Genomic DNA, 25,150 nt, shown 5'->3' with positions numbered 1-25,150 from the left:
GTAGGTCTAATTACTCTACCAAGTGTTTGAAGAGTTTCGGACGAGCAAATGAAGACAGATTTTGGGGTGTTGTGCCCAGCGGTAAATATCTAGTATTGAATCACGTAGCTCTGAATATGAAGTCATTACAGTGCTCTACGTGTCTTTATCATTCAACATTTAAAAACCTGAAGTTTATAAAACAATATAGAAACAATCTAACACTTGGACTCTTGCATCCGGCTTGCAGTAACCAGCTATGAACCAGACGTCAAGAACCTGAGTGACGAAATGGATTGCCACGCATCATATTTTGATCATCATGATTTTGTTTTAAGGTGCACTACAATTAAATTGTATATTTTAAATACGTGAGTGACTTTGTGGTATGTTCTTAGAGTGAAAGAAAGACTATTCAAATACAACTATAATGCATATTTACCCTCTTAGCCCAGTTTCTTGATTCGGGGTCAGCGATGTGGCGAGATGAAACGATATGGTGTATTTTACAGCCAGATGCCCTTCCTGTCACCAAATATATCGTACGTCAATGAAGGAGTGCATATAACAAACGATGATCAGCTCCTTGGCAGAATATTTAATGTACTGACCTTCAGTTCCGAAGGCCCCCGGGTTCGATACCTGGAGGCTTAAACTGCGTACTTTTAATCTTACGCCTCGATGACTGGGTGCGTGTGTTTTCCCAAAACATTCCACTTCACACTACAAAGTATCACAGAAACACGCAACAGTGAATACATCTCTGCACATAGAGTTAGCGTCAGCAAGGGCAACCACCCGTAAAACCAGGCCAAATCTACTTGTGCGACGCAGTTCACACTCACTATCCCACCAGCGTGGGAAGAGCGGTGGACGAATAAATGATGAATTATTCACTTTTAGTGCCTCACATATTGTAGTAGCCAATTTGTTAAGTACCTTACATAATGTCCATAGGATGCCTACCACTGATATAAAAGAGCAGGCTCCTACGAACATAAATTCCGTCTGAGACAGGAAGTAAAACATATTATTGACGAGCGTAGCTGATCTTCTTGCATAAGGACGTTGACCACCGTCATCATAACTATTCTGTGTCGCTAGTCTTCTGAATGTACCTAGCCTCCATCAGCGAGATACTATTTTTTAATCAGTTCGCAGACGAAATGTTCCTCATTTCGTTCTGTTTCCAAGCCAATTTGCGACACAGAACTAAACGCTGGAAGGACTCATCATATCTTGGACATAACGTTGAGGAAACAGACACTAAGGTAGCAAGAATGATTAATGTAAGACCCTGGTTTGACAAATAGTAGAAGACACCTTACTTCCATCATACGCATCCGTCTTGTCATGGCTGCTACCCAAACAATATTATTTGGATTAGAATAGTGGATAAGACCAAGAGGAAATTACCGATCATAACCACATCATTCTCGGTTTCAGTAAATATAGACAGACACAAAGTATGTTAGATGAAAAACTGGCCCTTTTTCTACCATTACAATATATTTACTAAGAAGATCTGATAACATTTACCTAGCACTTGCCCAAATTTTACATATGACTGATATGAAGGGACATTTATCTTCGAAGATCCTTTCGCGTATGCTATGAAGTGAATGAAATGAGTTGTATTTCCTTGGTATTAAGATATCTCCATCTTTTCCATGTATTTTAGATAAAATGTTGTTATTTTATATATGGGTCATTTATTTTCAAGAGCAGGTAAGTCAAAAATACAAACATTTTCAGGAGACATATAAAGCATCCGAACCCTACTGCATGAAATAAGTAACCCTTGAAACTCTGGCAAGATTTTTGCATTAGATTAGTGCATACATACCTCAGATATAAACGATCAATACTTTTCAGTTTTGTAAATAATTGGGAATTTATTTTAGATGTATCTGGTTTAGAAGCAAGCTGCATGAATGTATCCCATTTTGAAAGAATCACCATCGTCAAACCATGAACATTTAGGTAGTAATGTTAAATGTAAGTTGCAGAACACTCAAGCTGAAAGTTTTAAGCATGGAAACGCTATGCTTGTTCACATTTCTTGGCCATAGCCTACACAACCAAATCAGCAACTTCACACGCATTTGAACACATAGAATCTTTCTGAGTATCATCTTCAGCAGTTTCTATATCAGCTGTTTGGACTATGTTCTTGTAGTAGTACGACAAAAACTCCACTGACAACCAATCAGGACCAAAATGTTTTTCGCGTAATGTTGAAATACCACGGACTTTTGGCAGGGACACCTAACACCTGTTGGTATCAGAGTAGAAGGTAGCGTGTCTTTTATTGTCTGGTACCTTTTGCATTCCTCTATAGGACTTTTCCCTTAATAAGTATATCATTTCCTTTACTGTTTCTTTTAAATTAAAATATCACAGGAATTGAAAGTGCCACTGTGCAGATGTAGTGAAATAGTACCTTCGCTGGTTTTGAAACTAACCCCCAAATTCACCTGCTAGTAACAGCATGATGCATCTAAATATGAACTGTTGTACATTTACAGGATTTTAGAGGACTATTTGGAGGGAACAACCCCATAAACACCACAATTTGACAAAAAAGTGATGTAGCTCCTTTTGCAACTAAACGACTCATATGGTATGTACTTTATGTATTTATACATGATGTTTTGCTGCCTGCATGGCTGCTTGCCGAATGCCATTTTTTTTAAGAATTATTATTGGTACAAAGACGTGGGAGCAATGAAAGGAAATCAGAGATAAAAACAATGTTAGAAATGAACTATGAGGACGATGATAAACATCACAAAGCCAACAAATATTACATTTATGTAATTTATTTAATGACTTATACATCATTTAGTGTTCGGTTTGCAAGCCGCAGTGACAGAATAAAGAGCCTCCGCAATCTTTACTCAGTCCACGCAGATGTCATTATCTTACACTAAAGTTGGCCTAGAATCAAAGAGATATAAACCATCGTTCCTCAAAACTACGAGAAGATCACGATCACCAACGTACAACTTTAGACATAAAAATTGATCAGCCCAGAAATGTACAACCTGACATTTAAGTTGTATATTCAGTGCTTAATGTAGGAGATATTTGATATAGCAAAAAATTTCTTCGTACAGGCCATGGAGACCCTTAGAGTGGTGCAAGGTAAAGGCTTCCACTATCCGTAACCTCAACACTTGGTGGGGTAGAGTGGTTAGCTCTACGCCCGGACGCCTTTGCCCCAGGAATTAATCTGGTACTCATTTTTGGTGTAGGCTGAGTGAACCTCAGGGCAATGTGCACCTGCCAAAGTGGAAATCTCGTTCCTTAAAGTCCGACTTCCTGACGGGGAATTGAACTAACGTCCTTCTGCGTGTACCGAACACTCCTTCACCGCCTCGACCTGGGAGCCCCTAGACATTTGATGCACTCCAGGTAAATTCACTGTAAGAGTATATTACTTCTTATCCTTCTTCTTGTCCGTCGTAGCCATAAGACCTACCTGTGTCGGTGCGACGTAAAACAAATTGTAAGAAAAAGCGTCTTCTTCTATCGCTTTCCCTACACCTTGGTAGGGTCGCTGGTGCAATTTGTGTAGCACGTATTCTACGGCCGGATGCATTTCCTGACTCCAACCTCATGTTTAGGCATATGTTCAATACTGCGCGTTTTCTGTGGTGGTTGATAACGTGATGTGTTATGTATGAAGATGAGAGTATTAGGACAAACACAAAAACTCAGCTCCAAAATTAAGGGAAATAACCAGACGCAATTGAAATCCCTGATCCGGTCGGGAATCGAACGCGGGATATTTTAAGCGAAGTCTTCAACGCTGACCATTCAGTCAATGAGCCGCGGTCTATATAAGTATACCACGATGTGGCATAATCCGAATACCGTTGTCTACAGATACAGTATTATTATTATTTTATTAAGTCGCTTTACCGTCCATGTTTGGTTTATCTCCCGAACTCAACGAGGGATCCCACCTCTACCGCCTCAAGGGCAGTGTTCTGGAGGTTGAGAAGTTTCGTCGAGAATAAAACTGGGGAGGAGGACCAGTACGTCACCCAGATGGCCTCATCCACTTTACAGAACAGGGGCCTTGTGCAAGATGGGAAGATTGGAAGGGATAGGCAAGGAAGAGGGAAGGGAGTGGCCGTTGCCTTAAGTTAGGTATTATCCCGGCATTTGTCTGGAGAAAAAGTGAAAAACCACGGAAAATCACTTTGACGGTGCCTGAGTTGGGAATCGAAATCCCCTCAACTCACTTGACCTCCCGAGGCTGAATGGACCTCATTGCAGTTTTCGTACCACTTTTCAAATTCTGTGTCAGTGCCGGGAATCGAATCCGGCCGGGCATCCGCGGATGGCAGCTAATCGAATTAAATACTATACTGAAAAGGTCGGCGGGGGATTTACAGATAAATTAGACAAATCTGATTTGAGGAGTCTATATTGTGGTTTCACCATACTTCATTGTAAATCACATCAAAGTAACTAAAAAGGTATGAATGCTAGATTGTGCCTAAATCAAATGTATCGAATTTAGGCATGACAATTCGAGCATATCATGGTCCACAGTTTGATTCTCACACGTATCACTCCCTTTGTCTTCCCAATTCAAACCAAAGAACATACATAATAAGTACTCACCGTCCTTGATGAGACTCACTGAAGTGGTATCCCCAGAGCCCGTGAAGCCATGGATCAGGAATATGGTGGGACGTTTGACGTCGAAATCTGTGTTCTTCAGCAACGAGTCATTTCCCAGTACAAAGTATGAAACGGGATGATCCCTGTGAACGAAAGAAAAAACAATAAATAGTGAGCTGTTTATCCCCATTGTTCGGTCGTCATCTTAGAATGCCAACAAATTAGAATAACAAACGCTTACCCCTGTCGTGTTTTAAAGTAACTTTTCTATTTGTTTCTAACATTTATTTTCTTGCTGATTGCGTTTTTATCCTATTAGTTCTGTTTCAGTCTGTCTTTGTATATTTTAATGAGTCTTAAACGCTTTATTTGAATTCAATGTATGACTTTATTTCAAAAGCAATGCTTTATTCGATTTTAATACATTTTAATCTAGTTTTTTATTGCTAGGGCCTTTACGTCGCACCGACACAGATAGGTCTTATGGCGACGATGGGATGGGAAAGGCCTAGGAGTTGGAAGGAAGCGGCCGTGGCCTTAATTAAGGTACAGCTCCAGAATTTTCCTGGTGTGAAAATGGGAAACCACGGAAAACCATCTTCAGGGCTGCCGATAGTGGGATTCGAACCTACTATCTCCCGGATGCAAGCTCACAGCAGCGCGCCTCTACGCGCACGGCCAACTCGCCCGGTTAATCTAGTTTTAAATCATTTTAAAAGGAAATAAGGCATTGTTAATTATTCTAAATGCCCTCTGAATTTCTTAGGCCCTTGCTGTATTGGCGAAACTCTCTAATCCTGAAGGAAGAATTATTTCTCCATTATTATTATTATTATTATTATTATTATTATTATTATTATTATTATTATTATTATTATTATTATTATTATTCATCGTTACGGCCACTAAGGACAACGAAATCTCAGCTATTAGTCATTATTATTATTATTATTATTATTATTATTATTATTATTATTATTATTATTATTATTATTATTATTATTATTATTATTATTATTATACAGAATCTGAATTCTTTGGAGAAATATCTTGTGCATTAGGAATATTTTAAGAGCCTGCTCTCATTAATGAAGCAGTTTACCAGAGCAGCATTATTATCATTATTAACAACTATGAGGCAGATCAACGTACCTTCGAAGATCACAGAGATTCACAATCTCCGTCAAGATGGCCTTTGGTCACAGGGGTCGCGGGTTCGATTCCCGGCAGGGTTGGGAATTTTAACCATCATTGGTTAATTTCGCTGGCACGGGGAATGGGTTTATGTGTCGTCTTCATCATCATTTCATCCTCATCACGACGCGCAGGTCGCCTACGGGAGTCAAATCAAAGGACCTACACTTGGCGAGCCGAACATGTCCTCGGACACTCCCGGCACTAAAATCCATACGCCATTTCATTTCTACGTCAAGAAGTGAAGCATGCTGAATTCAGCACTTTTTCTTCTCTTCCTCTCTTTGGCAGATATGACAGTAGAGAACTTCCAAGACCTCTGACACTATGATGATGAGAAAGACGACTGCTTTATTTTAAATTTCACGTTGCTGGATGATAAAAAAATTAGGACAATGAAAGTTATTCAGAATGAAAAATAATTAATTCATGAACTTTCCGCTATCACCATTTAATGATACACGAAATTGAATCTATATGAAACAATCAGAGGATCTAAGAGAACGTTTGTAATCAAAGCAGACATCCGTCATAAACGCAAGAGTAGAACAACGAGCTTCATCACATGTTTCGAAGAGACTGATTTCTTAGTAGTAACTCAAAAGTAGATATATGATTGTAATCTGGATAACAAAAATTGATGTTAGAACCGGTACCAAATGAATATCTTGTTGGTTTCCATCGGGAAGTGATATGTGAGACCCTTACTACATTTCCTCGTGTTCAATAATAATAATAATAATAATAATAATAATAATAATAATAATAATAATAATAATAATAATAATAATAATAATAATAATAAAAGTTATAAATATATTCACTGATATGTAAGATCCAGTTAATTTCATTACTGGATATGACGATTATATGAAGATGATATATTCCAAGCAAAAATAACACAGCAATTCACTCCTTCAAACCTACGCACTTCTCCATAGCAAACCTAACATTAAAGTGACTTACAGGTTTACTCCGTAACGCTATAGATTTACGTTATTTAGAGAGTACTAATTAATGCATCCTGTAGCCTGAGAAAAAACAGCCCTCCTTTCGCAAAGAAAGCAAAATATTCTCCTCTAACTTTGTTAAGTCTTGGGTACCTCATTACCTCGTTCCCCATCCTTGCAAAACTGGTTTAAGGGAGGTGTTCGCAAGAACAAAAGATAAAATGTATCAGTTTCATTCGGCCATTAAAATTTTGTCTTCATGAAAGTCACTCAAGCTTTTCGTTACAGTCGCATTCAGTTCAGTCTTACAATGAAACTATTAATGTTGCTTTTGTCTCCACATATTTTTGATCGATTCATATCGCAGCGTTCAAACAGAATGGATGTTACTACTAGAATTTGGCATTAGTCATAACTGGTGGACTAATCAGTACATGCAGTGCTGTAAGAAATAAGTAGTGCTTAAAAGTAAGTTCAATATAGGAAGTGTACAACCATTTCCTTTTGCTACTTCTGTCATACAGCAAGAACCTCGTGATGCAAATAAACTGCAGCTCCTACGAAGAGATGAAAATCCTGGCAATGGACAGACAATGTTGGTTGCAGCAACAAGGAATAGCCGTTAGTAAATGATAATGGTGACTTCTGTCTTAGTTCGACAGTTCAGAGCAATACTATCGTAACTAGCATTTTTCACTTCTTGGAGACTTACGGCTGTCAGTATTGCCTAGAACGCCAACAACCATGGTGATTTCAGATACACAAGCTTTTGATGTGCTTTAATGTAAGCTGTGCTAGTTACGATAGTATTGTTCTGAATCGTCGAGTTATTCCCGAAAACGGCATTATATCGGAAAAGCTATTTATTTATTGGATCAGAAATATACTGGATTTATATTACGTAAATTATCATGTTGAAAGATATTTAAATTGTTAATCTTTATTCTGGTGCTATGAATGTTACGATCTGTCTGTGCTTAACGCTAAGCATTGTAGTCGGTTTACCATTTACGGAAATAAACCATTTTCCAGCTGAACGTTGGAGAGCGAATTTGAACGTCGTTAGCTAACTCTAGTGCTTCTGTGGCTTTATATTGATGCTCAACCAGATAATCTAACTCTCGTATGTACTGTATATAAAGTGGGAGAGTGCAATTTAGTGTTCATTTCAGGATTACTGTTGTTCCAAACAAACATAAGGAGGCAATTTTTTGTTTCCTATTCATATGTTTTCCTCTTTATTCCCGGAGAGTTTGGAAAGTTATGTAACTATACGTTCTCTACAATCTAGAGCAAAAAAGAGAGTCTTCTCCGTACACGCCATGTGTACCTCCAGAAGAGAAAATCCCGTTTCTTATTTTTATCGACTTTCTGGCGAGGAATCGAACCCACGTCCTTCTGGGTGAACTAAGAACGCCTTTACCACCACGGCCAGGCAGATTCTTCCCTACTATCTACATTATGCAATTATGTTACTTGAACGGATGGAAACCATTCTTTCAGTATTAAACTGTTATAACGTTGTGAAGTTTATTCATCACTCAGATGGCATTTTAGTTGATCTACTACTCAATGCCGGATTCCATGTGCCCATCGGAGACCACTCGTTTCCCCAGTAAGCTTTTACCTGAGAAAGCTTGCTACAGTATTTCTTGTACCACTGTGCTTAAACAATATCGTGCAGACTGAGCAGGAGCAGTGGCGGTGGTGGTAATTAATGTTTTAAAGGGAAGCAGAATGAGAAAAGCACCCCTTCTCAGCACTAATGAGAAAAGAAAATGAATTAGTTCTGATCCTTTGAAGAATAAAGGTATCGGTAAAATAATAATAATAGTAATAATAATAATAATAATAATAATAATAATATTAATAATAATAATAATAATAATAATAAATTAATTAATTGCGTATGGACCCTGTTGGATCACGCATTACATTTATGATTCGCCTTTCTAACAGACCATATTGCTTTCATTCTTTCGTTGTGTGCCTGTTTTCTTTCTTCTGACAACTTAGTCCCCGATCTTTTAGGGACTTCATTCTCTGGCTTTACTACCCATCTATCTGTCTTGTGACGGTACATGTTTCTGTCCACTATTTCTGATGGTTCTATCTGGGCCTTTTCCAGATCATTTTTGACATCTTGTATCCATGGTACGTTCTTCAGTTTTTCGGTGTATGTCAAAATCTTGTGGGTTAGCCTTGAAGACGATAGTCTGTGAACGTGTCCATAGAATTTCAGTCTTCATTTCCTGACGTCTGCGGCAAGGTTAGACAGTCTTTCCGTAGCTTTGCGTGATTTGAGCCTATACCCTTCTTCCTTTTTATCTGGGCCCAGAATTTTCCTCAAGATCTTCCTTTCCTCCTTCAAGATGTTTTCCAGATCACCTTTATTATTAAGAACCAAGATTTCACTTGCATACAGCACTTCAGGTTTAATCACCGTATTATAATGTTTGATATTTGTATGTATGGACATGCGCTTCTTGTTGTAGATGTCACGGGTTCTCCAATATGCTGTTTTGAGTTTTTGTAATCGAACTTTCTGTGCTTCCTTTTCCAACCCTGTTGGTTCTAGGATCTCACCGAGATATTTAAAGTATGGAACTCGTTTGATGTGTCCATATTTTGTTTGTAATTCCTGAATGTCGAATTTAGTGCAAATAAACTTGGTCTTCTCGAATGAGATTTTAAGTCCAGTTTTCTCAGCGCATTCCTTGAGGATTTCAATCTGTTTGATCGCTGAAATTTCACTGTCTGTTAGTATCGCTAGGTCGTCTGCGAAAGCTAAACAACTGACCTTAATGTCATCGTTCTTTCGGCCAAGTTGAATGGGTTTCCAGTGATTCTGAACTTTTAATTTCTTCTCCCATTCCCGAATGACTTTATCTAGAACAAGATTGAAAAGCAGTGGTGACAGTCCGTCACCCTGTCGCACACCGGTCTTAATGGCAAAGGGCTCCGATACTTCACTCATGAATTTAACTTTTGACTTTGTGTCCGTGAGTGTTTCCTTGATGAGTCTTAATGTCTTTGGGTCAAGCCCTTGTTCTTCTAAGATGTTAAAGAGAGATTGTCGATCGACCTAATCGTACGCTTTCTTGAAGTCGACGAAACTACAAATAATCGGGGAGTTTCGGGTTGCTCTATATAATAATAATAATAATAATAATAATAATAATAATAATAATAATAATAATAATAATAATAATAATAATAATAATAATAATGTAAAAATGAAGTTCTACTAACTACTTTTACAGTTTTCGGAGACACCGAGAAGCCGGAATTTTGCCCCTTAGACAACTCCTGAGGCGGACATATTTGAGCACTGTACAAGGCTTCTTACTGCCATCATTCTATCTGATTTGTCATGGTCAATTTGTGTTCTCTTCTGACCCCTACGGTATTAGGATTATAAGACTTGAGGAGAGTTTACATTTCTCACCTTCCATGCTCCATTCTTTTATTTCACCGATACCCTCTTTTATTGAAGTTCGAAACTCTTTATTTCATTCTGTTCTCCGATAAGAGTTAACAGTGGATGGATATCTAATTGTACTTCCACTTAAGAAATAATCAAATCAATCGTAATTCATATTCTCCGAAGAAATACATAAAATTCACACATATATATATATTCTGTATTCATATAATTTCCCCAAACAATTATATATTCAGTCACAAACTGTTCAGACACTGGATACAATACGAAACTAAATAAATGAAATGTTTCTTGGAATTTACAATACACTGGCTAAGCACTTCAAGTCACTGAAAATTTGATCTGTAAGCCTTCGGATTATCCGTCCACTAGACTTCAGTTGAATGTTTTTAATTTGCTCAACTTGCCCAGAAATGTTGTCATTTGCCGAAATCAAGCTCCAATATGAAGGAAATAAGCCTTTCAATCTGCAAAAATAATTCTGTCATTGTAGTAGTGATGCAATCACAAAGAGATCAACCCCACTGATGTATTGATACCAAGCATCGATATAATCATAGCATATTTCTAACAGTCCTATATTGGTTGCCAGACCGTCGTGTCATTTGAAACATTATTGACTGTTTACTGGATATGTAATGAAATTTTATTGGAATTCCAGCGTTTATTCCTATATGGACGTCAAACGCTTCGATTGGCTTAATCTAATCTGTAATTTTGTTATTCGTGGAATGAATCACGAATGTTTACGCTGCTGTGTTATACTCTCGTTAAAGTCTCCCAACACAAGAATTAGTGTAATATTCCTCGCTGTTACATGCAACTTTAATCTCATTTCATATACTGTGTTTCATGTGCAATGAGTGAAAATTAATTTGAATGAATTTTAATACTAGGTGTTGTTTACCTGTCGCTGTTGGTTTAATGTATGTATGTAGTGGTAGAGTGTCGGCCTCTGAATCCCAAGATAGCGGGTTCAAACCCGGCAGAGGTAGTCGGATTTTTGAAGGGCGGAAAAAAGTCCATTCGACACTCCATGTCGTACGATGTCGGCATGTAAAAGATCTCTGGTGATACATTTGGTATTTACCCGACAAAATTAATTAAATCTCAGCCATAGACGCCCAAGAGAGATCCGGTTTACTCTGTCTGCCATCTAGCGGACCTAGAGTAAAAAGGAACGTCGAAATTGACGAGCAGACAGCCAGATGGCGTCAAATCGAAATGTCTGCACACGGTAGCTGAGGCCATACGATTATTATTATTATTATTATTATTATTATTATTATTATTATTATTATTATTATTATTATTATTATTATTATTATTATTATTATTATTAACGGAGATAAGCGACTGCGAAAGAGACGATACTGTAATGTGTAATGATATATATACTATTAATAAAAATGTCCGGCTCCATGGCTAAATGGTTAGCGTGCTGGCCTTTGGTCCAGAGGGTCCCGGGTTCGATTCCCGGCCGGGTCGGGGATTTTAACCTTCATTGGTTAATTCCAGTGGCTCGGGGGCTGGTTGTGTGTGCCGTCTTCAGCATTAGAATTCATCACAGGTAGGGCCCCATTCTCATAGACGCGCAGGTCGCCTGTACGGCGTCAACTCGAAAGACCTGCACTCGGCCTCTTAGGAGGCCACACGCCATTATTATTATTAATAAAAATGAAATGGTGTGTCTGTTTGTTTTTGTCTGTTTGTTTGTTTGTTGATTGATTGATTGGTTTGTTTGTTTGTTTGTTTGTTTGTTTGTTTGTTTGTTTGTTTGTTTGTTTGTTTGTTTGTTTGTTTGTTTGTTTGTTAGTGTGTTTGTTTGTTTGTTAATGTTGAAAATATTTCTTAGCAGATACTATAGGGGTCCCCATACTACGAAAAATGTAAAATAAAGCAATTTCCTCAATTGTGCCGAAAGTTGAAGGGCTAAAGGGCCAATAAATGTTTTAAAATTTGAGTTTTGGATAGCTCTATCAAAATGAAAAACAAATTTCTAAAATCACTTCCGGTCTAAATTCAGTGCCAGAGAAACCTAAAATCGCTTGTTTCTTTGCTCATTTTTTATTTTATTCATATCGTAGCCGAATTAACTTATTTATATAATTATTCCTGTAACGTGTTCCTTGGTTTAATTTCCTCAGGCGTCTTTTGATTTTTGAAAAATATCCACACCGAATGTAGTTATAAGGGTTTAAGTGAAACAATGCATTGACTCACATTAGCACTCGTAATGGTAGAACAAGGCCGGATAACGATTAATGAGAAAAAGATTGTGATTTTTAGGAATACATAAAGAATATATTTTCATACTTTATTATATTTCATTTGCCCAGAATTCGTAGTTCATATCCCTAGGATGTTTTCAACATTGAGTTGTGTTTGCCTGAAGGACTAGAACAGTTTGTTTGTTTGTTTGTTTGTTTGTTTGTTTGTTTGTTTGTTTGTTTGTTTGTTTGTTTGTTTGTTTGTTTGTTTGTTTGTTTGTTTGTTTGTTTGTTTGTTTGTTTGTTTGTTTGTTCCGGATAGGCTCGAAAACTACTGGACCGACTGAGCTGAAATACCTTGAAATCCGGAGTCACGTAAGGGATGCCTACCTTTCATTTTGATATGCTACTACAGTCAATAAGTTTGTGGACTGACGTCTACAGTGTAGGCAACACGGCGTGCACTCGTATACTACAGTAACTAACTCTTTGACTGGCGGCTAAAGTGTAGGCAACACAGTGTACACCTTTGTACGTGCTACAGTCAATATGTTCTAGGACTGGCGCCAACAGTTCAAGGACCACATAGTCTTTTGACCTGCCTCCTCGCGTCTTTTCCCGTCGTGGTGATCGAATGATTTCAATATCATCATCTCAAACGGTTCGTTAGCGGATTTACCTAATTTTTGGGAGAACTTGAAATTTTTCCGCTGCTCAAACCACGACATTCTCAAGTTCCGCCACTGACATCCACCTACCCTTCACTACAGAGACCGTAGTTCTGCTTATACTGTATGCATGCAACTGCCTATTGTTGGGACTAGTGAAGAACTGTCACAGTAACATCCTGCGGTGAAGACTCTCCGCTGTAATGTACCACAGTGACACCAGACACGAACTTAATCCTTGTTCTAGTATTTCATCATTTTGAACTAGGAGAAGGGTGGGGGAGATCTTACAGTGATATATCCCAAATTTGGGCAACGTTTTCGCCTACATGAACTAAAATAACGTGTAAACGATTGGCCCTATCAAAAAATGAAGTGCGCCAAGTGTCTATGACATTAAAGTTTTACCAGAAACGTTATCTATATTTCCTTTGTAACCCTTAAGAGTTTTCAAGAAAATATTGCTTTCGTGTGTTTTGTCTGCGGTCACCTTCGCTAATAATTATTGAGCGCGGCATTTTTTGGAAAGCGTTTGGAAGCTATATGTGTGTTGTTGTGAGTGCTAAGCGTGCTTATCCATATTTGAGAACTGCTGTGGGCCGTAGTTTGTTTATTGAGCCATTCATTATCATCATAATAGTATTATTCAGTATTTCTGCATTTTAATACTGTGTAGGTTTAGTATTCATATTTATTAGGTATAGATTTCACATTTCGTTTTGCGTAGACTTAGAATTCACATCTCTTATTCAGTTAGTATATTCTTATCAGTCTCCCATTTTATTTATAGTCAAATTTTTTCTAAAATTTTATTGTGAGATGTGTTGTGGCCACCACGAGCCATGAGTTGAATCCGACATTGGTACTACTTTCTTGTGCCAGGCTCCTCCTGTAATCCGTCTTGTGCGACCTCCCTCTCGAGTGACGAGTGGACATAGCCTATATATTTATGTACCCGATGAGAAGGTTGTAAATATTGTCTACAAAATCGTGTTGTAAGACACACTTATGCTTGCGGGCAATTAAATTTAACCACTTTATTACCTTCTCATAAATCCGAAGGAAGAATATGTGCTTTATTGATAAGTTTAGGCAATATTCGGGCATTTGAAGCCTAGGTTTTCAAGCCCCGACCCCAGCTCAAATTCGTTTTTCTCCCATTCTTCTAGAGATCGTTCTTTTATGTGGATAATGCAGCTTACAAAAACAATCACGATAACAACGGCCAGAATGTTTTTACGTCAGCAATACTCATTGTAGATGGACTTGGTAATTAAAAAATATAAATTCCTTAATATCTCCATTATTGTAGCCCGTACGGTAAAAATACACCATATATAAAAGATTGAAAAATAAATCTCTATAATTACCGTTATGTATACTACTTAGATATAAGTTATATTTACAGATATTTGGAAGTTTATGAAAAATAAAATAACCATGAGTATCACCATTAATATTCCTTCCACGCAAAAAAATATGTTGAACATAAAAGGTCGGAAATAATATTTTACACAACATTCATAATCTATTGTTTTCATATAGCATATAATAAGGTGGAAATTCGACACTTTCTGTTATGTCACCCTTAATACTACTACGCCACTATACGGGATGTTTGGGAGACAATAACTTGATACAAGGTAGGGATGAATGTCCGCAGTTCGTAAAATCTGGTATTTCAAACGAATGCTTTGTCCGAGGGAGGAGTTTGAAGTAGAGTGCGATGTTTGTGAGTTAGGTAATAGCTTCGTTTGCCCCATTGATTATACCGCCCGCCGCACCATGCCTCAGGTGTTGGTGTTAGTAGTGGTGATTATTGTTCTAAGAGGAAGTGCAACTAGGCAACCGTCCTCTATATAACACTAATCAGAGAGAAGGGATCCGACACTTCGAAAAATGAAGATATCGGCGAAAGGAAGACAAGGGGCACGAAGGGCGTGAAAATGAAAGACTCCCTAAGCCTCGAGTGCTCTAATACCGTCGGAGTCGAAAAAAGCAAGAGTTGACCGAGGCAGCTCGAATAGGAAGGAAGAAAGTGAGGAGCCTGGCACAAGTAAGTGGAAGCAATTAATATTAAGGGTGACTCAGGTAAGGCCACCGTAGTCGCCATCCCACGCTGCAAAGTTCAGAGCACCATGCTTCAGCCAGTATACATGCATAAAGTGTAAGAAACAATTCTAAGTACAGCACTGCACTGGAGGTTCAGGTAACATATATGGGTAAGTTATACGAAAACGTACTATGTACATGAAGTGGACGTTTTCACACTGGAAAATATTGTAATGTATGTCAGAAAAGCCATAAGTCATTCATCATTAAATATTATCTGAGTCACAAACATCAAATTTCCAACTTCATTTTAAAATATTGAAATAGGACATTATTTTGACGTCCCTGCATATAACTAGGGGGGGGGGGAATTCAAGAGGCATAATTGCGACGGTTTTATCGTGTCACGAGAAAAGTATCATGTAGAACGGCTGATGGAGATGGTGTCTGAGGGCAAACTAAAAAGAGGGATACCTAGAAAGAGGTAGAAGGAAATAATCTCTGAAGACCTGACAGAGAAGAACCTACGTGAGGTGGACAGAGAGAAATCGGGGAAGCTCGTCAAACACAACGACCTTGTATCAAGACAGGAAAATTTGGAAGGATAATAAGAACAATAACAAGTTTGTTGAATGTCAGTCGCGCAGGAACCCTAAAATTTTGTTCCCACTGAACGCTAATTGGATTGTTTATTCTGTTTAGGTAGCGCATACGTTGAGGTTTTTGAAGATTCTTCTGTGAACCAATGGTAGTTTGTCGGCTATCGGATCCCCTGATCGCGAGTTTAAACCCTCCAGATTTGCAGTTTTGAATGGCAGAATTAAGTCCATTCGTCACACAAAGTCGTACGATATCGACGTGTAAAAAATCGATCGTAACACGCTTGGTGTTTACAAAATTAATTAGAATCTCAGCCATAGTTTACCTTCATAATTCTGTTTCCTCTGACACCTAATCTAACCCATCCCCATGGCACTACAGCCCTAAAGGGCCTTGGCCTACCAAGCGACCGCTGCTCAGCCCGAAGACCTGCATATTTCGAGGTGCCATGTAGTCAGCACGACGAATCCTCTCGGCAGTTATTCTTGGAATTCTAAAATGGGGTCTCTATCTCAGCGTTAGATAGTTCCTTAATTCTAATCACGTAGGCTGAGCGGACCTCGAACCAGCCCTCAGACCCACGTAAAAATGCCTGACCTGGCCGGGAATCGAATCAAGGTCCTCCGGATAAGAGGCAAGCACGCTACTCCTACACAACGGGGCCGGCTGCTCTGGTATCTAGTACAATAAAATGGAACGTAGATATTGCCACATGGTGACTTGCCTCCTGGTCAGTGTCGTGATCTCGTTCATCCATCGCAGTTGTACAAGACCTCTGTCCTCTTTGCCGTCGATTTAAGCCTCTGTTACTGGTCTTCTGTCAATGTGACCAAAGTGCTTGTGTTGTATTTGGCTGATGAGGGTCGATAGTCTTGTTCAGTCGCGTAGCCGTCTCGGGATTGATTCATGAGTTCCGTATACCGTCCAAAGTATTCAGAGTAATCTCTTATAACACCACATATTTAGAGCGTGAATTGTCCGAGGATCAGCCGTTTTCATCGTCCAATTTTCCGAATCATGGAAGATCACGAGTTCGCACGAAGAGGAGTTTCTTCTTTGTAATGATAGAGGTATCCCTCCACATGCAAGTAAATTTTGTTGTTGAATTCCTCATCATCATAATTCGTCTACGATTATCCGGATCACATCCTCCGATGTTGGAAGCAAAAGATACCAGGTACACGAACTGACTGACGACCTCGTAATCGGAAACTCTCATGGTGCTAATTCTAAGACATTTGGTAGAATAATTGATACCCTGTAGATTTAATGTGTATTGCCATGTTTAGAGTAAGAAAGACTAGGCACATTACGATGTGAGAGTGACAATGACAGTGAAGTGCGAGCTATTGTGACCTGGTTACGATTGAGGGAAGTCGCAGGCAGTTTGAGTGACCTTTAGTCGCATTTAGCCGCCTAATGGCATTCCAAAATCATACTACAAGCGCATGGCGTCCGGAGAGGGTCTTTCTAACTAACGCCCTGTAGGCGACCTGCGTGTCTATGAGGACCGGGCCGTATCTATGATGTATTGTAATGATTAGAGCCCGGGTTTTTATGCATTAATATGTTAGAATCCAAAGTTTCTGAAGCGAGCAGCAATTATAGTCTACCTTCACAACGATTATGCTGTAGAGTTTGCATAAACATTAGGGGTACGGCCCATCAGAACTCCTATAATTTATGTTACTCTTGCAACATTATGGAAGAGCGGGTGGCCGATACTTCCTATTAACCAAATTTAATTTGCAATCTACCGTGTTATGGCATGAAAATCCTGGCTTTAGTAATGATGAAGGCGGCACACCAAGCCAGATTAATTAACCAATTAAGGTTAAAATCCCCATCCTGTCGGCCCAGGACCCGTCTAACCAAGCATAGTGGATACTGCATTGAACGTTTAGAAGGAAGTTTGAAGTTGAATATTTCAAAACTACAAATATACCATTAGTAAACGCAGTAGAAGTTTGATTAAATTCGATGTTGTGTGACCAAGCCTAGTTAGTATAAAAGTTGTGTTTCAAAATATAACTTTCTATTTAATTACAAGACGTAATTTAATTTAGTTTACAACAATTGTTGTTAATGGACTACACTAGAATGCGTTAACTCCAATGTCCACTAATAGTTTGCGTTAATCTGAAACTCTCCTCCCTGTCGAATTACGAAAGTTCTTAACAGGACAAATTGACCTCAAATTTACTTCAGTTACACATATGAGGTTTTGTCAATACTCGTTCCGTAAGCCTGTTGTAGTGCCCTGAATTGAGTGTCTGTGTTTGTCAGCCGAATCCATCACGATAAATTAAATTAACGGGGGTAGCCGAAGCGACGCTCGGAATCCAAAATGCTGTATAAAAACGAGATAGACAAACTTAACGAAGGAACACTATAGATTGTTGTAGAAATGCCAAAAAGTGTGTAAGAAATACTTATTTACTGGAGAATGAAGAATTTAGCAGAATATTTCGACTTTAAAAGACAACAGTTCAAGCAGTTAATTCTACATACTTAAAGATTAACCCTTTAACTCTATTAATCCAATCTGAGAATTTTATTTTCTGCATAATCATTCAAACAATCCTTAGGATAGGAGTGCAGATTTTTATTTCCATTGTTGTCCAGAAATTATTGAAACCTGCGAATGAAGTGATTTTTAAGTTGTTTAAAGCATACTTGTTTTGCAGTGTTACTTGCTGTAAGAGCACAGGTTCTGCGAAGTATTTTCATCTACGTGTTCTAAAGAGGCTGTAAGTCATTTTTGTACAAATCATCTCTAATTATAGGATATTATGGTCTACAGATTATAGTCTATCTTATAACATTTTGTTTCCACAACAGATTTTCTATTTCAGTGTAAGGTACTTTAAAAACTAACTGAAAACATGACGGCAACACTTCCTTCTTGTAAGAGAAATATTACACTTGATCCGAAATGGTTTCTGTATAATAGTGTACCAATCAATTTTTTCAATACAATGTTAACCCTAGAACCACACCCCGTAACTTAAAGGACACAAACCACACACCGGAGTCGCAGAAGAACCACTTAAAAACGATAATTTTGGCAATTTCGATCATTTTGGCTTCTTCTTCCTCTTCTTCATCATCATATTATTAATACTATTGCTACTACTACTTGGGTAGTAAAATAACTAACGACGGCAGAAGTAAGGAGGACATAAAATGCAGACTAACACAAGCAAGGAAGGCCGTTCTTAAGAAAAAATGTGCTCGCTTCGAACAATAATATAGCAATTAGAAAGACTTTTTGAAGATTTTCGTCTGAAACATGGCATTGTACGGAATGGAAACACGGACGATAACTATCTAAGAAAGAAAGAGAATAGAAGGTTTTGAAATGTGGTTTTATAGAAAAATGCTGAAGGTGCGATGGGTAGATCGAATCACAAATGAAGAAATACTGAATCGAATTGGTGAGAGGAGGTCGATTTGCCTAAATTTGACGAGAAGAAGAGATAGAATTACAGGACACATATTAAGACACCCAGGACTCGTTCAGTTGGTTTTTGAGGGAAGTTTAAGCGGTAAGAACGGTAGTGGTAGCCCAGGGTATGGAAATGACAATCAGATTAGAGCATATGTAGGATGTATTAGTTACATAGAAATGAATAGCACATGATAGGATGACATGGAGGGCTGCATCAAGCCAGTCTATGGACTAATGACTCAAACAACAACATTATTATTATCATTATTATTATTATTATTATTATTATTATTATTATTATTATTATTATTATTATTATTATCCTACGATGGTAGGATCATGGGCGACCCCACAGTATAGTCTAGGGTTAAAAATTGGCAGGATATCACTGAATTAAACCATTTCTACCAACAATTCGCGGAAATTATCACAGCTGCATACGTCAGTCCTCAGATATTCATTTAGAAGACACCTATGATTCTATTCGCCAGAGGATGAAATATCTATTTTCGACTGTTGAGTAACAGCATTAGTTGGTGATAATCATAACGAGATAAAACATTCCCTCCTAACACTCATCATTTGTGAAATGGGATGATGTCTGGGCCTTCGTAGATTAGGCTTCGAAAATCATTTAGAGTCGCTTAGTTTACAGCGTTAATCTCCCAGATAAGTGCCACTCTAGCGACAAGAACGAACTTTTGAAATATGGTGTTATAGAAGATTCTGTAATGTGTAGATCATTCTCTGACCAATTCAATTCAGTATATCTCCATTCGTGAATCGATCTAGCCACTTCACCTTCTACATTAAACACCACATTTCAAAAGCTCTTATCTTCTTTTCCTCTGAGCTAGTTACCGTCCGTGCCTCATTTCCATGCAGTGTCACGCTCCAAATGAAAGTCTTCAAGACCTTCTTTCTAATTCCTATATCAATGTTCAAAGTGAGCAAATTTCCTTTCTTAAGAATGGCCTTCCTTACTTGTGCTAGTCTGCATTTTATGTCCTCCTTACTTCAGCCATCGTTACTCTAATAACCATTTAACAATATTCGTATAATTCTTATGAGATTTCTTTTCTTAATCTAATATTTTCTGCATCACGTGATTTGATATAATAATAATAATATGAAGAAGAATAAGGAGTCAAAGACATAAGAAGATCTGGAAGAAGGGCAAAGAAAAGGGGCTAAGTTTGAGAGGTAGAAGATCTGGTGAATTGTGTAAACGTGGTCCGTAGACGGCTTTAACAAATAAAATAAATAAATAAGATACATACAACAAGAAATTAAACATTATAAAACAGTGTTTAAACCAGAAGAACTATACGCAGCAGAAACACTAAACATGAATTTCAAAGGCCACATGGAGAAACTCGAGCTGAAACAAAGGAAAATTTTAAGAAATACCATAGGACCAACATTTCAGGATAACAGGATACAGTAAAACACATCAAGAATGAAACACTCTACAAGAAAATTGAAAAATCTCAGATACTGTGTAAGAAAGAAGGATACATTTTCACGGCAATCTTCTCAAAATACACTAATAGATTAACCAAACAAATCTTTGACTTATTCCGCAACCGCTTAATAAAACCCAACTGGTTTAAATAAACTGAACAAGACCTACTAAAATTAAAAAATACAGAAAATTCACTATTCGATCGAACAGCTAAAGTAAGAACTAAAGACGAAAATGTAAGCTTCCAAGACAAATTATTTAATCTCTTGTGGACATTTTGTTTTGCTCGGCTTCATGAAATTCTTTCAACGGCGGAACATGTAATTCTATTTTAATTAAGTTATTTCTTTTAAGGTATAATTCGGTTAACAAATGTTTTCTAAATTCAAAATTAGTTTCGGCAAACTGAAGAAAAAGAGTCGAAACTGAAAATAAATGGCTTCAGATATCACAAATGTATGTATGTTACGAATGTATACACTCTGACTTAGCAAATGTCATAGGATAGTCAACTAATAGAGTGTGGGGCCTCCTCTGGCCCTGCGAACTGCAGTGAGACGCCGTGGAAGTGAGTCGACAAGTCCCTGGTAGTCCTGTGGACGCAGCTGATACCAAATCGTTTGCAGAGCAGCCGCCAATGCTGGTCTGTTCGTGGGTGCAGGATCCATGGCACGGAGCCTGCGTTCCAGGACATCTCAGATATGCTCGATAGGGTTCATATCGGAGCTCCTGGGTGGCCATGACAGTCGTTGGACCTCCGCTGCATGTTCCTGGAACCATTCCCGGGCGACGTGGGAGCGATGTGGTGGCGCGTTATCATCTTGAAACACCGCAGAACCGTCTGGGCGCTGGAAGGCCAAAAATGGGTGGAGATGGTCTCCGAGCAGCTCAACATACCGCGTACCATTCAAAGTCTCTTCCAGAACAACTAGAGGGCCCATTCCATACCAGGAAAATGCACCCCAGACCATAACAGAGACACCAGCTCCCTGGACCACACCTTCGAGGCAGGCGGGATCCATCGCTTCATGTGGTCTGCGCCATACACGGTGCCTCCCATCGGCATGGTGCAGTTGAAATCGTGATTCGTCCGACCATATCACGTTACGCCATTGTTCCAGTGTCCATCCCTGGTAACTGGCGACAAATGCGCGTCGTTGTGCCCAATGACGTTGGGTTAACAGTGGCACCCGTGTGCGGCACCGGCTCCCATACCCCATAGAACCCATGTTCCTATGGATTGTCCACTGAGAGACGTGTCTAGCACGGCCTGTGTTGAATTGAGCCGTGATTTGTTGCACGGTTGCCCGATTGTCACTATTGACAATCCGTCTCAGATGTCGCCGGTCACGGTCATCGAGGGTGGCTGGACGGCCGGTCGTTCGTCTGTTGTGGACCGTGACACCCGCATTCAACCATTTACGATACACCCTGGACACGGTTGATCGTGTGAAGCCAAATTCCCGCACCACTTCCGAAATCGCATTTCCCATTCGTCGGGCACCGACCACATACCCCGTTCGAACGGTGTCGGCTCACGACGACGTTCCATCTTACACCTGTCACATGCACAACCACTGCTCACAAGGTCTCCTATACAACTGCCGCTGGCACAGTATATATATATATATAATCCCTAATCCTGTCTATCATTCACAGCGATATTGAGGAAACGAGAAGGTTTCAAAGGCTGAAATCGGTACCAGTTACAGATTGTTATGTCTTCTTTACGAAAATAATACAATGAGCCTTTCACAACCATGACTTTTGTACTTACTTAAAGAAATATACGTTTCTATCAGCGAAGTCGTAGTCGCATATTCGCCATGGTGACGTAGGTACACAGCAATATCTATCGGCATGATGTTGAACTGCGTACATCCTGGCTCCTGTTGCCTTCTACAGATATATTTGAAAGACTTAAACTAGTACGAGTCATGGGGTTCAAGAACAATGCCATGATGACCTTCATATTTGAATTCCTTAGTGAAAAATACTAGGCTATCTTTCATTGAAATGAATTAATCACTTTTTCCATTCTGGGGTTTATCTCTATCGATAAGCACGATATAGACCAGCACTCCTGGCGGCTATGGTCATTAACACTTTAAGTCTCTATGGTCTGACACCTTGTTCGAGTCCCGTTCGTTGAATATACCAGGCGACTCGCGATCGCCGTACTTTCTACTTATTGTCCCACATGGACTAGTGATGCATGGGAGCCTAATCACTCGTTTTCGAAGGAGTGCTCCAACGTGCTGTATTGTGGATGTTGTGAAACAAACAGCAGTCATTTTACTGCACACGTTCCCTAACAATGTGCATTTGTAAATACGTCTCAAAGGTCCAGAGGAGAAAATTTAATAAATTAATTTATACGCCAGTAGACATTCCACTCTATAAAAGAATTGTGGGTATGAAGCAAAAACTAATAATGTTCGGAAAAATACGCGTATAGAAGACAGATATCAGTTTGGAGCTTCTGCTGCATTCTCACCGATTAAAATGACGTCTTTGTATTCGTCGTTGCCTAGTGCTATGCGGTCGTAAACGAGGTTTTCTAATCCAACGGGTTGCATTAGACGGGTAGCGCTGAGGAATGCTGCGAGCGACCGTCCGGTTGTTATCTCTTCATATTCTGATGTAACTTGCCTCTGGTATTAGTGCCCCTGTGAAAATCAGTTAGTATGCTGGACTTTTAGTACAGCGCTCGCTAGCCGCCTGGTATTTTCTATCAGAATGCTGGCCGGCAGGGTAAGAAAAACGGTGGTGTACAATTTTTAATCACTAGAATGCGCGCCGAAAGCCTGGATTAAATTCCAAAAATTAACGCAGTGCTCATACGGAGTGAGGCTATAAATGCTGTTAATGATGATTCGTTTTGGACAGTTGTATGTAGCTTTCTCAAGAGTACGCAGATTCACAGATGTCGAAGTACAACTCCGAGCTACAAGTACACTCAGTATGTTTGTAATGAAGTACTATAATACCTGTTTTGAGTCCACTCGAATGCCGTATAAAACCTCTAAAGTGTAACTTTTATTCATAAAGCTGCCTCTGTGGATCCGTGGTAGAGTGTCGGCCTCCGAATCCCAAGATAGCGGGTTCAAACCCGACAGAGGTAGTCGGATTTTTTAAGGATGGAAGAAGGTCCATTCGACACTCCATGTCGTACGATGTAGGCATGTAAAAGATCTCTGGTGATACATTTGGTATTTACCCGACAAAATTAGTTAAATCTCAGCCATAGACGCCCAAGAGAGATCCGGTTTACTCCGTTTGCCATCTAGCGGACCTAGTGTAAAACGGAACGTCGAAATTGACGAGCAGACAGCCAGATGGCGTCAAATCGAAATGTCTGCACACGGTAGCTGAGGCCATACGATTATTATTATTATTATTATTATTATTATTATTATTATTATTATTGTACCGGGCGGTACACCTCCACTCCGCTAATTTAAAATGTGCGCCAGTTGAAACTCCTCTGCTGGAGGAAGTCTGAACTTTATCTACGCTATTAATTCTCTACTTTCTCAGAAGATGTCACCACGTGGAAAATTTTAAGTTTTTGAACTGTGTCATTTTTGATGTGGTTTTGTTTCACTTGAAGTAAGAAGTGTGAACTTTCTCTTCTAGAGGACACTACTGAAGATCACCAATAGTGCAACCTAGTGCGGAGTCAAAGAACTATTTTGTTGGAGAAAATTTAATTTCAAGAGTTTGTTCTTTGTTAAATTTCTTTCTGTCTTTGTTTAAGTTGGCAATATTTACCCCTTTCTTCCCCTTGTTATGTATGTATCCAATCCCGAAATTCTTCTATTAATTTCTGACCAATCTGGTGTATCTTCCCCCAACTTGTATCGGTTGCGGGGTCCTACCCAATAAAATTATTGTGGGCGGGTGTTTTCATTCCCCTAACGCCTAGAACCTTCCGCGAGAGGATATAAACTGCTGATTTTTGGGTCTCTGCGCCACTTCTGTTCCATCTTTCAGTGCGTAAGGTACACAGCAGGGGGCGGGAAGCGCCTCTTTCTTCTCCAGCCGTTCAACACAAGGTAATGGCCGATTTATAACTTCTTTCTTTGCTAGCTCAGCAGTTTAACTTTCGGGGCGGGTTCTAGGCCTTCCACCATGTAACTTTCCTTTAAAATGTAAAAACTACTGGTATCTATTCTATCTTTAAAACGACATATCGGGATAGAGAGTGCTTAACCCTCTCGAGCTCCCACTCACATCTTCTTGAGGTGAACTTATTTTTCTCAACCAATTCTTCCGTAATGTAATGTAAATTGCTATTAAGTCACCTCTGTAGTATGGGATTAGCCCTTGTATTAACGGCCTAGTGCCAAGTAGGTCTTAAGCAAAGTGTATTGGGAGTGCAAGTTCGCCTCCTCTCAAATTGTATTTTAGAGGTCATGTATTAACCTTCTTGTCATTTAACAGACCTCAGTAGGTTGGGTATTTTACCCCTGTGTATACGTCCTTGGAGGACAGC

The 25,150-nt window shown here is 39.1% G+C and overlaps 1 protein-coding gene across 2 annotated transcripts in view; it reads right to left on the bottom strand.

Annotated features, from left to right (window-relative positions):
• Nucleotides 1-25,150, bottom strand: part of LOC136872076 (inactive pancreatic lipase-related protein 1) — a 344,511-nt gene that overhangs the window by 80,896 nt on the left and 238,465 nt on the right. For both annotated transcript variants that reach the window (XM_067145939.2, XM_067145944.2), the window contains exon 4: nucleotides 4,618-4,760. In XM_067145939.2, the coding sequence (XP_067002040.2) occupies nucleotides 4,618-4,760 (143 nt within the window). The remainder of the gene's footprint in view (nucleotides 1-4,617; nucleotides 4,761-25,150) is intronic.

The sequence above is a fragment of the Anabrus simplex genome, chromosome 1, assembly GCF_040414725.1.
Source record: "Anabrus simplex isolate iqAnaSimp1 chromosome 1, ASM4041472v1, whole genome shotgun sequence".
Lineage (NCBI taxonomy): Eukaryota > Metazoa > Arthropoda > Insecta > Orthoptera > Tettigoniidae > Anabrus > Anabrus simplex.
This window is presented reverse-complemented; position numbering and strand designations above follow the sequence as displayed.